This window comes from Schistocerca piceifrons, chromosome 1 (genome assembly GCF_021461385.2).
Source record: "Schistocerca piceifrons isolate TAMUIC-IGC-003096 chromosome 1, iqSchPice1.1, whole genome shotgun sequence".
Taxonomy (NCBI): domain Eukaryota; kingdom Metazoa; phylum Arthropoda; class Insecta; order Orthoptera; family Acrididae; genus Schistocerca; species Schistocerca piceifrons.
Window position 1 is genome coordinate 454,152,740 of NC_060138.1, and position 14,920 is coordinate 454,167,659.

The 14,920-nt window shown below is 38.2% G+C and overlaps 1 protein-coding gene across 1 annotated transcript in view; it reads right to left on the reverse strand.

The window, feature by feature from the left end:
* Positions 1-14,920, reverse strand: part of LOC124792297 (alpha-aminoadipic semialdehyde dehydrogenase-like) — a 72,454-nt gene that overhangs the window by 31,755 nt on the left and 25,779 nt on the right. Inside the window, exons 3-4 of the mRNA XM_047257929.1 lie at positions 8,809-9,026; positions 399-614 (exon numbers count right to left, since the gene is read on the reverse strand). Of these exons, the coding sequence (XP_047113885.1) occupies positions 399-614; positions 8,809-9,026 (434 nt within the window). The remainder of the gene's footprint in view (positions 1-398; positions 615-8,808; positions 9,027-14,920) is intronic.

The following is a 14,920-nucleotide window of genomic DNA, read 5'->3' on the forward strand; positions in this document are numbered from 1 at the left end:
CCCTCTCAAGAAAGCAGCAACATTTCTAATGATTTATGATCCCTTTTGCCATAAGCTTTAGCGCACTCTTTGTGCTGATGCTATTCCACAGTGTGCAGGTGTTCATCCTATAGCTTATGCCATCTTGGAGTCCATACAGAGCAAACTTAATGGGCGTACTGAACAGTATTCCACCAGGTCCTTGGTCATCTCCTATTGTATGGTCCATAAGCTACATGGATCCCCACATACCTGTGTCAACTTCAAGTCCACCGTGAACTTTCAGAAAAAAATTGGTGAGCAAAAAATCTAAATCTGTTGTATCCCTTGTTGAATATGTCTTCTACAATGTTTATAAAGTTTTCTTATTAGCATAAAATAAATTTCTCTCTGCCACACTTAGAATGATACGCTCTTACCTTATGACCCACATGTGTGCTGCCTGTAAATGACACCAGTGGCAGTCTAGTATCCCTTGCAATGGCTTCTCCAATATCACTTCCACCAGAGCACAAAGAACAAATGGCACCAGGTAGATTATTTCTTTCTAATACTGATGCTAAGATCTTTGTGGTAGCAACAGACACAAGAGGTGTAGTTGGAGCCCCTTTCCACAGTAAAGCATTTCCACATACCTGAAACATTTTATGGATATAAATAAAATTTGTTCCAGTATTTGAAAACTGATATTTACTTGTGGGCCAGTTGCAAGTTTTAATCAATTAAACTGATACTATGACATGAAAACACTCAACTGAACAAAAAGTTATTGGAAGTTCATTTATGTGCCAAGTTATGTGCAATAAAAATATACAATAAAAATGTCATCTTTGGAGAAGCAGAACTCAAATGAAACTGCTTAGTATTAATGCTGCAATAAGACTAACGTTTACATTCCAATGCTTAACCCTTCAGAAAGGCTGGTGCTTTCTCTAGATTAATTAAAGTCAGGTCACTAAATATTAGTTGGCCAAGTCACACAATTCCATCATAAAAACAAACACATTAAATTAAGAAGAAGGTGGAAGAAATGGTAACTTTGTGACAGATCTGCAACCAACAATAATACTAAAAATATTAAAATAATGCAAAAGTTGTTCATCACCAGGCTAGAAATCAGTATTTGCAGTTGATGATAGGCTGCAAAAAATAGCTGTTAAGTGAGAAAATATGAAAATAAACATAGAAGGGAAAAAATGGAAGTGAGAGGCAAGAAAAAGAATAAAAAACCATCAAAAATGAAAAGCAGTCACAATTGTCAATATTGTTACAAAATACTGTATGACAGAAACAGAAAAAAGGAAAAAAAAAAAATGTGGCAGTGGTTGCAATAGGAAACCAACAGTGGTGAGACTGTTGGGGAAAATTTAAGTGTGTACCTACTTAGTAGAGGAATGGGAAACGAAGGTGGCATATTTGTTGCAGTTAGACAAGACACTCGACCCCACCAAAATAAAAGTTGAAGCTGCATGTGAGATAAGTATGAAGGGTGAGCAAAACATTATAACAGGGTGCTTCTATCAACCACCAGATTCTCTTCCTGATGTAACCAAAAACTTTAGAGAAAACCTCATTTCACTTTTACTTACATTTCCTAATGATCCTGTAAGTATTGGAGGAGACTTTAGATCACCTAACAATCAACTGGGATGATTATAGTTTTGTTAGTGGTGGGTGTGACAAGACATCCTGTGAAATGTGACTAAATACCTTCTCTGAAAACTACCAGGAACTGCCTGGAACAGATAGTTCAGAAACCCACCCATGATGTAAATATATTAGATCTAATGGCAACGGAAAGACCTGACCTCTTTGAGAAAGTCCATGTAAAAAATAGTATTGGTGACCATGAGGCAGTTATAGTAACAATGGATAGCGAAATACAAAGGCAACTAAAACAAACAGAAAGATATATACAACCTCTGACAATAAAGTTTGGTGAATAGTCCTGTAACATTAATGTAGATGAACTATGAATTACAGTTACCTTACTGTCCTTCGAAATAGTCACCTCCCATAACTATGCACTGCTGAGCTCTGCGAACATGTCCTGGAAAGTTTGCACAAAGTCTTCTTTAGGGATGGTGTTCAGATGTCATGTTGTTCAAACGCTGTGTCACGTTTTGTTGGATGTCAGGAATATCGTCAAATCTCTTCCCTTTCAAAGTGAGTTTGAGCTGAGGGAATAGGAAGAAGTCTAGGGGATTGAGATCCGGTGAGTATAGTGGATGTTCAAGTTGCACCATACCCTTTCTTGCCAGGAACTGTTTGACAATGTTGGCTGTGTGTGGGCGAGCGTTGTTTTGAACAAAAACTCAGGAACCTTGTGCATATTGGTGTCGTACCCTGTGTAGATGTTGCATGAAATGGGTCAAAATTTCAATGTACCATGCAGCATTCATTGTCGTTCCCTCAGGTAGAAATTCCTTGTGGATAATGCCTTTACAATTGAGAAAGGTGATGTGCATTGTCTTGATGCTTGTTTTTTCAGCTCTGACCTTTTTCCAATGAGGTGATGTTGGAGAACGCCATTCCATGCATTGCTGTTTCATTCCAGGGCTGTACCAGAGACACCAAGATTCATCCTCAGAGACAATATGACAAAATGCTGTGAAGCCTCTAAACATGCATGCTTCTGATCATCAGTCAAGTGATGTGGCACAAGACGACAACACGTTTTCCTCTTCCCTAACTCCTCGATAAAGATTTGTCGCATGGATTAATGGTTCATCTGCAGTTCATCTGCTATCACATGCTCAGTTAATCGACAGTCGTTCATGAATAATGTCCTCATTTTCTCAATGTTTTTGTCACTGATGGTGGTCGCCAGTCGTCCGCTATGGGGATTGTCACAAACGCTTTCTGGGCATCCTCAAAAATGGGCAAACCATTTGTACACACACTTCATGGACAGTAATTGATCCCCATAAACACATACCAGCATTGCATGCATTTCTTTCAGTGTCTTTCCAAGCTTAAAACAAAACTTTAAATTGATCCTTTTCTCGTTAACTGTCCTGTTCTCAGTTCAGAACCAATGCACTAACAAGCACTGCATCCAACAGGTCTAACACAGAACACTTACGATGCTCAACTGAACTATGGCAGGGCAGGTTGTCAACACTGGCCACTATGCAGTTGCAGTGTTGTGAGTTGCCAGTGTTGCCCAATCAACTGTTCCGACTTCATTCACCGAACTTTATTGTCAGAGTTTGTATGCTCAGCAAAATAGATAGAGAAACAACAGTCTCATACCTCAATGAGGAAGTTGAAACTTTTTGCTCAGGATATGAATATGCCTCGAGTTTAAAAGAACAGTTGACTACAGGCTGGACAGATATGTATGTCAGAGGTCGTATTTTCAGCAAAATAGATAGAGAAACAACAGTGTCATACCTCAATGAGAAAGTTGACACTTTTTGTTCAGGATATGAGTATGCCTCAAGTTTAAAAGAATAGTTGACTATGCACTGGACAGATATGTACCCAAAAGAACAGTGCAAAATGGGAGAGATCCACCATGGTATGCAGTGACTGTAAAGAAACTTCTAAAGAAACAAAGACTACTGTATAATATGTATAATATAAATCATAGAACTATAGATAGAGAGGTGCAGAATGAAACAATTTGGCAGTCAAGAGAGCAAAGCATGAAGCCTTCAGTGTGCACCATTGCAGAATACTGCCAAATGATCGTTCACAACAATGCAAAGAAATTCTGGTCATATGTAAAAGCTTTCAGTGGCACCGAAGTTAGTCTCCAGTCATTCATGGATGAGACTGGAACTGAAGTTAAGACTAGGAAAGCAAAAGCAGAAATGCTTAACTGTATTTTCAAATGTTCCTTTACAAAGGAAAATCCAGGAATATTGCCCCAACAAAACTCCCATACAACTGGAAAGATAAATGAAATAGATACTAGTGTCAGTAGAATTAAGAAACAGCTGAAATTGTTAAAACTGAACAAAGCCCCAGGGCCTGATGAATTCCTATCAGATTATATGCCCTATTTACAGCTGAGTTAGTCCCTCTGTTAACTATAATCTGTCATAGATCCTGCTAACAAAAAACTGTATCCACTAGTTGGAAAAAAGCACAGGTCACACTCGTCTACAAGAAGGATAAGAAAAGTGAGTCACAAAATCACCATACAAAATTCTTGACATCCATTTGTTGTAGAATCTTAGAACATACTCTGAGCTCAAACACAATGAGGTATCTCAAACAGAATGACCTCAATGCGAACCAGCATGGATTTCAAAAAGATAGATCATGTGAGCCCCAACTTGCACTTTTCTTACATGGCATTCTGAAAGCCATTGATCAAGGCAGTCAGGTAGATGCAGTATTTCTCAATTTCCAAAAATATGGTTATAAAGGGTATCAGATGAAATATATAACTGGATTGAGGATTTCTTGGCAGGCAGGATGCAGCACATTATTTTAGATGGGTAGTCATTGACAGATCTAGAAATAACTTTGGGTGTACCCAACAGGAGTGTGCTAGATCCCTTGCTATTGAAGTTGTATATTAATATTAAAAGTAACCTCAGACTTTTTGTAGATGATGCAGTTATCTACAGTGAAATACAGTCTGAACAAATCAGTACAAATATTCAGTCAGATCTTGATAAGATATCAAAGTGGTGCGATGATTTGCAGCTTCCTTTAAATGTTGAAAAACACAAAAATTATGCTCTTCACAAAAAGAAAAAAAATATTTCCTGTGTAAATAGTATTAATGAGTCACAGATGGACTCTGTAAACTCATACAAGAACTTGGGTGTAACAGTAGGGACGTAAAGTGGAATGATCACATAGGCTGAGTTGTGGCTTATTGGTAGAATACTAGAGAAATACACTCTACAAAGGAGATTGCTTACAAATCACTCGTGTGACCCATCCTAAAATATTGCTCAAGTGTGTGGGATCCATACCCACTAGGACTGCCAGGGATGTATTGGACATATACAGAGAAGGGCAGCACAGTGGTCACAGGTTTAGTTTGATCTGCCGGAGAGTGTTAAAAGAACTGAACTGGCATTCTCTTGAAAATAGATGAAAATTCCCCCAAGAAAGTGTATTATATAAAGTATCAAGAACTGGTTATAAACGATGACTCTAGGAAAATATTACAATACCAACTTATCAATCCCTAATGGGAAAAAGTCCCAGTCAAATATGTACAGTGAAATGCATCCTCTGGCATGCACTTCACAGTGGTTCAAAAAGTGCAGATGTGGATATAGAAATAGGAGGGAGAGAGAGAGAGAGAGAGAGAGAGAGAGAGAGAGAGAGAGAGAGAGAGAGTGTGTGTGTGTGTGTGTGTGTGTGTTTTTCTGGAGGGGGGGGGGGGGGGTGTTGGTATAACAAAGTCAGTGCATGGAAACATAAATTTAGGTGGAAGACACAGAAGGCAAACTTGTGGCTGTGATCTGTTTCTGCTTCATTGGAAGAAAGTAAAGGTCACACCAGTTTACAAGAAGGGTAGGAAAGGTGATCCAAAAAACAATTGTCCAGTGCCTTTGACATCCATATGTCCATCTGTTGTAGAATCTTACAAATATTCTGAGCTCAAACCTAATAGAGTATTTTAAATACAATGGCATTCTCCATGCCATCAATCATAGATAAGCTAAACCTTAGTCACACAACACTCAGCTAGTCTTGTTTTCATGTGAAATGCTGAAATCCATGGGCCAAGGCAGTCAGGTAAATGCCCTATTCCTTGGCATTGGTTTTTCAGATGCCATAAGAATTATCATATGGGATACCAAATGAAATTTGTCGCTGAATGAGAAATTCTTGGTAATAGTATACTATACTTGGTAACTTTTGTTTCATTAAGTACTATTTTTTTAAGTTCAAAGTACAGAAGTACGACTGCTTTGAGTAGTCTATGGCACTGTAGTGCAACTACGTGAAGCATAATTGTCTGGCGCAATGCATGAATACTTTGGTGTATTCCAACCATTTGCAACTAATGTATAGTCATGGCTTTTTTGATATTGCAGAGTGAATGAGGGCCATCATTTATGCCATGTACACAGCAGCTTGGGTTGGACTATAAGTGCCTTTTCTGTACGCAAAAAGTGTAATGCAATTTATGTGTGCTAACACATGGCATCCATAGAAAAGATTAGATAATAAGAAGTTCAATCTGCAATAAGAAAGGATTTGTTAGTTTATGATGTATTTCAAATGTTGTTAAGTAATGTAATTTTTGCTTATCTATCTGGTTTTTGCCAACTGACAGTTTTATCGTAACTTATTTATGTTTTAATATGGTGATGTGCTTTTGTACCAGTTTCACTGATCGTAAGTTGAGTTGCATAACAAGTTTAACCTGTAAAATGAAAGGATTTACTATTTTTATAATGTACCTTAAAATATTTTTTAAAATGCATTCATTTCCATGTGGTGTTCACCAATCGGCAGTGTTTTAAATTTCAATATTGAATGTGCTGCTGTGCTAGTTGTGCAATGGAGTCACTTTGTAAAAAAGAATCATAATTTTTGCTCACTGGAGTGCAGTATGTAGAACCATGTAAATTTGATGATGTATCATTTCAATATTAGTTGTGTTGTTGTGCTAGCAGCAATATTGATGTAATATGGAAAAATGAAATTTTTGCTCATTAGAGCATGGTCATTTGCAGTTATTCTTTTATCTTTGAGCATAATGCTGCACATTGTGGCTTCAGGTTATTATAATCAATATGACACTTTTCTTCTCCGTTAGAAGACTAAATATGAAGCAATGAATTATCATGGTAATGATCTGCTTAACGGGCAGCCTTCTTGTAAATTGGCAGGTTAATTAATTTATTTTTGCAGTGAGGCTGCCACACTTTTTTATTTTCAGTTATAGTACAAACACGTAATTTTTTAGCGACTGGACATATTATGTGCATGAGCATAGCTCATGCAACTGCAGTGTCTTCTGGAGGTGACGTCATGTAATGATGTAACACATAGCAGTTTGGTGCAATTTGACACACTGGAGACAATGAGTGGTCTTAGAAAAAAGAATTTTTGGCATTGTAGGATTTTTAAATCTATATTAAGTTAATAAAAAGAAACAGAATGTGTAGTTTAGTCAGTAAACATTTTATTTTCAACATGTGCCACCGTCAGTGGCCACTAGAATTTTACCTGGTAACCACTGGTGTCTCTGCACACCAGTTCTCTAATGTCCATCATATGTGGTGTAATTTGCTGTTGTTAAGTCGACTGTATACTGCTTTGATTACTGCAGGGGCAGTTTCTGTACATGGGCTATCACCTGTATTTGTCGCACTTAAATCATGGTATATGACTAGTAAGACAACTTGTAAAACAGAACCATGACAGATTTATATACCTTACACATATATTAGCATACTGTAGTAATAGAAATATATGCCTTGTTTGTATGAGATTGTCAAGTCACCTGTAATCTTCTTTTTAGGATGGCTTGAAAATGACCACAGGTATTCAAAACTAGTCGCCATCAAGAAATAAAAAATAGATACTTCTCAATGCAACTTATGATGAAGCTACAACCATTTATTTCAATTATAAGACAAGTTACAAAACTTATTTTCACCAGGAATATACTGCATGTTTGTAGATCACAGTTTTATTTGATCCATTACAGAGGATCGTGGAGATACTGAAGAACTGAAAGTGGTATATGCCTGTAGATAGACACCAACTGTCATGCAAGAGCCTACATGAAAAGTTTCAACGACCAGAACTAACTGATATTATAGTAACATAGTACAATCCCGCTACATATTGGTTCCACAGGGAATGCAAAGACAAGATTAAACTAACTACAGCACACACAGTCAATTAAATAGTCATTCTTCTCGCTCTCAATGGGACAAAGCCCTGATCAATGATACAGTAGGAAGTAACATCTGCTGTGCAGTTGACAATGGTTAGCAGAGTAAATACCTAAAAGTAGCTTTAGAGATTTATCATAGAGAAGGACTAGTATTATCGTCACAGCAAGCAAGGGCATATGCTAACAGAATTTTATGATGGAAGACAAAAGTGTTCTAGTCAATCCTTGTCAGATATTCCTTCTTTCATATAACTGACCTCAGTCTCAAATAGATCTGCTCTTTAAAAAAAATATATAAGAAAAGTCTCTTCAAGTCTCCCTTGCTAAGCAATCCTTGACAGACGTTTCCTCTTTTACCCAACAAGCCTCTGCTTCAGATGGATCTCTCTCTCTCTCTCTCTCTCTCTCTCTCTCTCTCTCTCTCTCTCTCTCTCTCTCTCTCTCCTTTCTTTTTAAAAAAAAAAGAAAAAACAAGTTCAGACTCAAAGGATGTCAACTTAAGTGTCATGAGAGATCCATGCTATTCTTCCAGATTGGAATTAAAAAAAAGTTTTCTGCCAACAATATTTCTTTTCTGAATACTAAATTAAAGTACCTGCAGAATGAGATAATTCTCATTACATGCTTGCTAGTCCTTTCTCTGATTCAGACCGATTAGTAGCCTAACCATTCTATAAGCCATGTAGCAATAAAATATGCATGGCCTAGTTCATGTTAAGTCATTTTGATCCTCTGTTCAAGGCAGATCTATAGATGTAATTTTCATTTATGCATGATGACATCACTTTTAAGCTTTGCTCACTTGAAAATTGCAATTTATATTTTCTGCAACCTTACAAAACTGATACATGCTTAGGAAAATATGTAAACTGTAAATTATGACGTAGAAGGTACATTACAATCATTTTGTCATATAATACAATTACACATTCTCACTATTTTATGTGCATTTTAATTCCCAATAACTCAGAGACAAGACGCTTGAAATTGAAACTTACCATGGCAATAGCACTGTTCCAGCCATACACTGCAATAGGGAAGTTGAATGCACTAATTACTCCAATAACTCCCAATGGATTCCACTTTTCAATCAGAAGATGTCCCTCACGTTCAGAGGGAAAGAGTTTCCCAGCAAACATACGGGACAGGCCAACAGCATAATCACATATATCTATGTATTCTTGTACTTCACCAATTCCTTCTGGCAGTATCTTCCCTAGAAATTTAAAGAAGGAAACAAATCTGATTTTATCAACTGCTCTGATATGCACAACCCATTAACAGTGCTCAAGATCAGAAGAAACTCTGTGGTTCAACATATCTCTGGTATGATTATAATTATATAAGCAGTTGTTGTTGTTGTGGTCTTCAGTCCTGAGACTGGTTTGATGCAGCTCTCCATGCTACTCTATCCTGTGCAAGCTTTTTCATCTCCCAGTACCTACTGCAACTTACATCCTTCTGAATCTGCTTAGTGTATTCATCTCTTGGTCTCCCTCTACGATTTTTACCCTCCACACTGCCCTCCAATACTAAATTGGTGATCCCTTGATGCCTCAGAACATGTCCTACCAACCGATCCCTTCTTCCGGTCAAGTTGTGCCACAAACTTCTCTTCTCCCCAATCCTATTCAATACTTCCTCATTAGTTATGTGATCTACCCATCTAATCTTCAGCATTCTTCTGTAGCACCACATTTCGAAAGCTTCTATTCTCTTCTTGTCCAAACTATTTATCGTCCATGTTTCACTTCCATACATGGCTACACTCCATACGAATACTTTCAGAAATGATTTCCTGACACTTAAATCAATACTGGATGTTAACAAATTTCTCTTCTTCAGAAACGCTTTCCTTGCCATTGCCAGCCTACATTTTATATCCTCTCTACTTCGACCATCATCAGTTATTTTTCTCCCCAAATAGCAAAACTCCTTTACTACTTTAAGTGCCTCATTTCCTAATCTAATTCCCTCAACATCACCCGACTTAATTAGACTACATTCCATTATCCTTGTTTTGCTTTTGTTGATGTTCATCTTATATCCTCCTTTCAAGACACTGTCCATTCCATTCAACTGCTCTTCCAAGTCCTTTGCCGTCTCTGACAGAATTACAATGTCATCGGCGAACCTCAAAGGTTTTATTTCTTCTCCATGAATTTTAATACCTACTCCGAATTTTTCTTTTGTTTCCTTTACTGCTTGCTCAATATACAGATTGAACAACATCGGGGAGAGGCTACAACCCTGTCTTACTCCCTTCCCAACCACTGCTTCCCTTTCATGTCCCTCGACTCTTATAACTGCCATCTGGTTTCTGTACAAATTGTAAATAGCCTTTTGCTCCCTGTATTTTACCCCTGCCACCTTTAGAATTTCAAAGAGAGTATTCCGGTCAACATTGTCAAAAGCTTTCTCTAAGTCTACAAATGCTAGAAACGTAGGTTTGCCTTTCCTTAATCTTTCTTCTAAGATAAGTCGTAAGGTCAGTATTGCCTCACGTGTACCAGTGTTTCTACGGAATACAAACTGGTCTTCCCCGAGGTTGGCTTGTACTAGTTTTTCCATTAGTCTGTAAAGAATTCGTGTTAGTATTTTGCAGCTGTGACTTATTAAACTGATGGTTCGGTAATTTTCACATCTGTCAACACCTGCTTTCTTTGGGATTGGAATTATATATATATATATATATATATATATATATATATATATATATATATATATATATATATATATAAAAAAAAGCAGTATGAAATTTATAAAAAATTAAATGAAAAGGGCAGTTTATTCAAGTGTGTGTGTGTGTGTGTGTGTGTGTGTGTGTGTGTGTGTGTGTGTGTGTGTGTGTGTGTGCAGATTAAAGGAGATTGGAAGAGGAGGAAGAATGTGGAAATCTATCTCTTGATGCAACAACCAACTATCCTACAGAAGCTGAAGAGCAAAAGTATCCAGTGTGTCAGAAGAAAGACAGGTGAAGAAGGTACTTGAGGGGAAACCAAACGCCAGAAACTCCATAGGTTGACCAAGGCAGCGTGGATGGACAGCCTGGTGAAGGACTCGGCAGCCCTGGGGATTGATGACATCAGGAGGAACTGAGGACAAAACAGAAAGGAATGGAGGCAGTTTATGCAAACAGCACGTAGTCTGCAGGACTTGTGATTGCTGGATACGTATGCATGTACTTTTTTCTTGTTAGAATGATGTAGCTTCATTGATCGCCTGTTCAGAAAAAAAATATTACATATCAGCACCAATTCTAGTTGGTCTCCCTATACAATTTAGAGAACATTTTTTTCTCATATATAATGGCAAATGAGCTGCGAGTCACTTAGATTCAGCCTGATTGGCCATATAAGTGCCAAATAGTTTGGTCATGCATATGAAGCCCATCACACTTACTGAAATCAAGAAGAAAATCAAAGACACAAAAGTAAAAAGTGCTTCTGGTGTTGATAATATTTCCACAAGGATGGGGGCTTTATTCTGATTATGTAAGTGCAGTCCTAAGCCATATATTTAATTAATCCCAACATCAACATATTAAAATATGTATAGATGAAACCACTTTGTAAGAAGAGTCAAAAACTGATGTAACAAATTACTACCCAATATCCCTGCTACAAAGTTTTTCCAAGGCCTGAGAGAAACTGATGTTCAGGAGGATTGCTGATTGCCTAAATAGCCACAACATTCTCAGTCAATATACATTTGGTTTCTGGCAAAGCTATCAACTGATGATGGTATTTTCTTCTTCACTGATCAAATCCTGCGATCTCTTAAAAGAAAATTGATACTAATCGGAATCCTATATTATTTTTGAAGAATCAAGTTTGCCAAGATCACTAGGAATTCTTTTCATTACTGTTACCAGTTTTGACTGATCTAGGCTGTCATCATTCTGTCTTGTAACATTATTAGACAAACTTGCTTTTTACAACACTTAAGACACATAGTGATGTTGCATCAAAATGTAATAAAAAGTGGCAGCAAACACCAGCTGATATCTCAGCATATACTAATCACTTGACAGTATAAGTCAAGTGATTAGTGTGTGCTGGGATATCAGCACAATATTTAGTATGTTTTATTTGTGACATTCTGCTGTTCCTTACCACTCTTTATTACATTTTGATGCAACATCACTATGTGACTTTCAGTGTTGTAAAAAGCATATACATCTAACTATGTTACAAGATCCAATGATGACAGCATAGATTTGTCAAAACTGCTAATAGTAATAAAAAGAATTACTAGCAATCTTGGCAAACTTGATTCTTCAAGAATAATATAACCTTCAGATCACTCCCAAAGATTGACTCAATATAAATCATTTATAATCAGAATCCTATGTGATCTATCTATGGTTTTAGACGGTGTCAGCCATGAAACTCTGATAAATAAAGAAGAATCTTATGGTCTGACAGGCAGGAAACAGGTGGTAAAAATTACTGGCAGTAATGGAATTCCATCATCATCATCTAAATGAGCATAGTCAACACTGGAGTGCCACAAGGCTCAGTGCTGAGACCCTTACTGTTTCTTATATTTATAAATGACCTCCTACTCTGAATCACTGTAGTGAGCAAGTTCACCCTCTTTGCAGATGATACTTCTCTCCCAGTGGATAAAACAACAGGGAAACCTCTTTTAATCCCTCAACTGATTTATGTGTAATTGACTCTCACTGAATGTCAAAAAAACTCATTATGTACAATTTTGTGTTACACATAAAGAACAAGAGGACACAAATATAACATGTAGTGAACAGCAAATACAGCATGTGGACTCTGCTAAGTTCTTGCATGTAATATTTATAGCAAATTAGATTTGTCCAAGCATATCTCAGATCTGGCAAAAATACTTCATTTTGCATCTTTTGCGTAATGCATAATTGCATCATTTACACATAAGGATGCCTTCATAACTGCTTACTTTGGATATTTCCATGGACTTTTGTCTTAAGGCATCATCTTTAGGGGTAATCAGCCCCTGGCAAAAACAAGTGTTTCGTCACTCAAAGAGTTATATTCATTATGCGTGGTGATCATCCAAGCCAGTCTTGCAGGAACCTTTTCCAGAAACTACAGGTTATTACAATGACATCTCAGTATATCATCCCCATTGTATGTTTCGTTATTAAAAACTACTCTCTTTTTCAAAACCAATAGGGCATATCATGGCCACAATCCAAGGTTGAATGAAACAAGACTTACATAGTAAACAAACAAACTGTACTCTTGTGCAGAAAGGAACAGTTATTCAGGCATGAAAGTTTTCAATGCACCACCTAGAGACATCAAAAGTCTTGTTCTCGGAACACCTAAATTCAAGAGCAATTGGGAGAATTCTACTCATTCAGTTACTTTTTTTTTAATGTGTGTGTGTGTGTGTGTGTGTGTGTGTGTGTGTGTGGGTGTGTGTATTGAGTATATATAGGCGGGATAAAATTGTACAGTAGATTATGTAAAAAGGAGAAGGTGAATACAAAGTGAAACTACTGGCAAAAACAGAAAGAGAAAATAAGACGACAGAAAAGATTTTGAAATGCGACAGTGACAATAACAAACATAATTGTTGGGTTCAAATTAATGATATGAATATGATAGATGGAAACATTCCATGTGAGAAAAATATATCTAAAAACAAAGATGATGTGACTTACCAAACGAAAGCGCTGGCAGGTCGATAGACACACAAACAAACACAAACATACACACAAAATTCTAGCTTTCGCAACCAACGGCTGCTTCGTCAGGAAAGAGGGAAGGAGAGGGAAAGACGAAAGGATGTGGGTTTTAAGGGAGAGGGTAAGGAGTCATTCCAATCCCGGGAGTGGAAAGACTTACCTTAGGGGGAAAAAAAGGACGGGTATACACTCGCACACACACACATATCCATCCACACATACACAGACACAAGCAGACATTTGTAAAGGCAAAGAGTTTTGGCAGAGATGTCAATCGAGGCGGAAGTACAGAGGCAAAGATGTTGTTGAAAGACAGGTGAGGTATGAGCGGCGGCAACTTGAAATTAGCGGAGATTGAGGCCTGGTGGATAATGGGAAGAGAGGATATATTGAAGAGCAAGTTCCCAAGTTCCCCAAGAGTTCGGATAGGTCGGTGTTAGTGGGAAGTATCCAGATAACCTGGACAGTGTAACACTGTGCCAAGATGTGCTGGCCGTGCACCAAGGCATGTTTAGCCACAGGGTGATCCTCATTACCAACAAACACTGTCTGCCTGTGTCCATTCATGCGAATGGACAGTTCGTTGCTGGTCATTCCCACATAGTATGCATCACAGTGTAGGCAGGTCAGTTGGTAAATCACGTGGGTGCTTTCACACGTGGCTCTGCCTTTGATCGTGTACACCTTCCGGGTTGCAGGACTGGAGTAGGTGGTGGTGGGAGGGTGCATGGGACAGGTTTTACACTGGGGGCGGTTACAAGGGTAGGAGCCAGAGGGTAGGGAAGGTGGTTTGGGGATTTAATAGGGATGAACTAAGAGGTTATGAAGGTTAGGTGGATGGCGGAAAGACACTCTTGGTGGAGTGGGGAGGATTTCATGAAGGATGGATCTCATTCCAGGGCAGGATTTGAGGAAGTCGTATCCCTGCTGGAGAGCCACATTCAGAGTCTGATCCAGTCCCGGAAAGTATCCTGTCACAAGTGGGGCACTTTTGGGGTTCTTCTGTGGGAGGTTCTGGGTTTGAAGTGATGAGAAAGTGGCTCTGGTTATTTGCTTCTGTACCAGGTCGGGAGGGTAGTTGCGGGATGCGAAAGCTGTTTTCAGGTTGTTGTGTAATGGTTCAGGGATTCCGGACTGGAGCAGATTCGTTTGCCATGAAGACCTAGGCTGTAGGAAAGGGACCGTTTGATGTGGAATGGGTGGCAGCTGTCATAATGGAGGTACTGTTGCTTGTTGGTGGGTTTGATGTGGACGGTCGTGTGAAGCTGGCCATTGGACAGATGAAGGTCAACGTCAAGGAAAGTGGCATGGGATTTAGAGTAGGACCAGGTGAATCTGATGGAACCAAAGGAGTTGAGGTTGGAGAGGAAATTCTGGAGTTCTTCTTCACTGTGAGTCCAGATCATGAAGATGTCATCAAT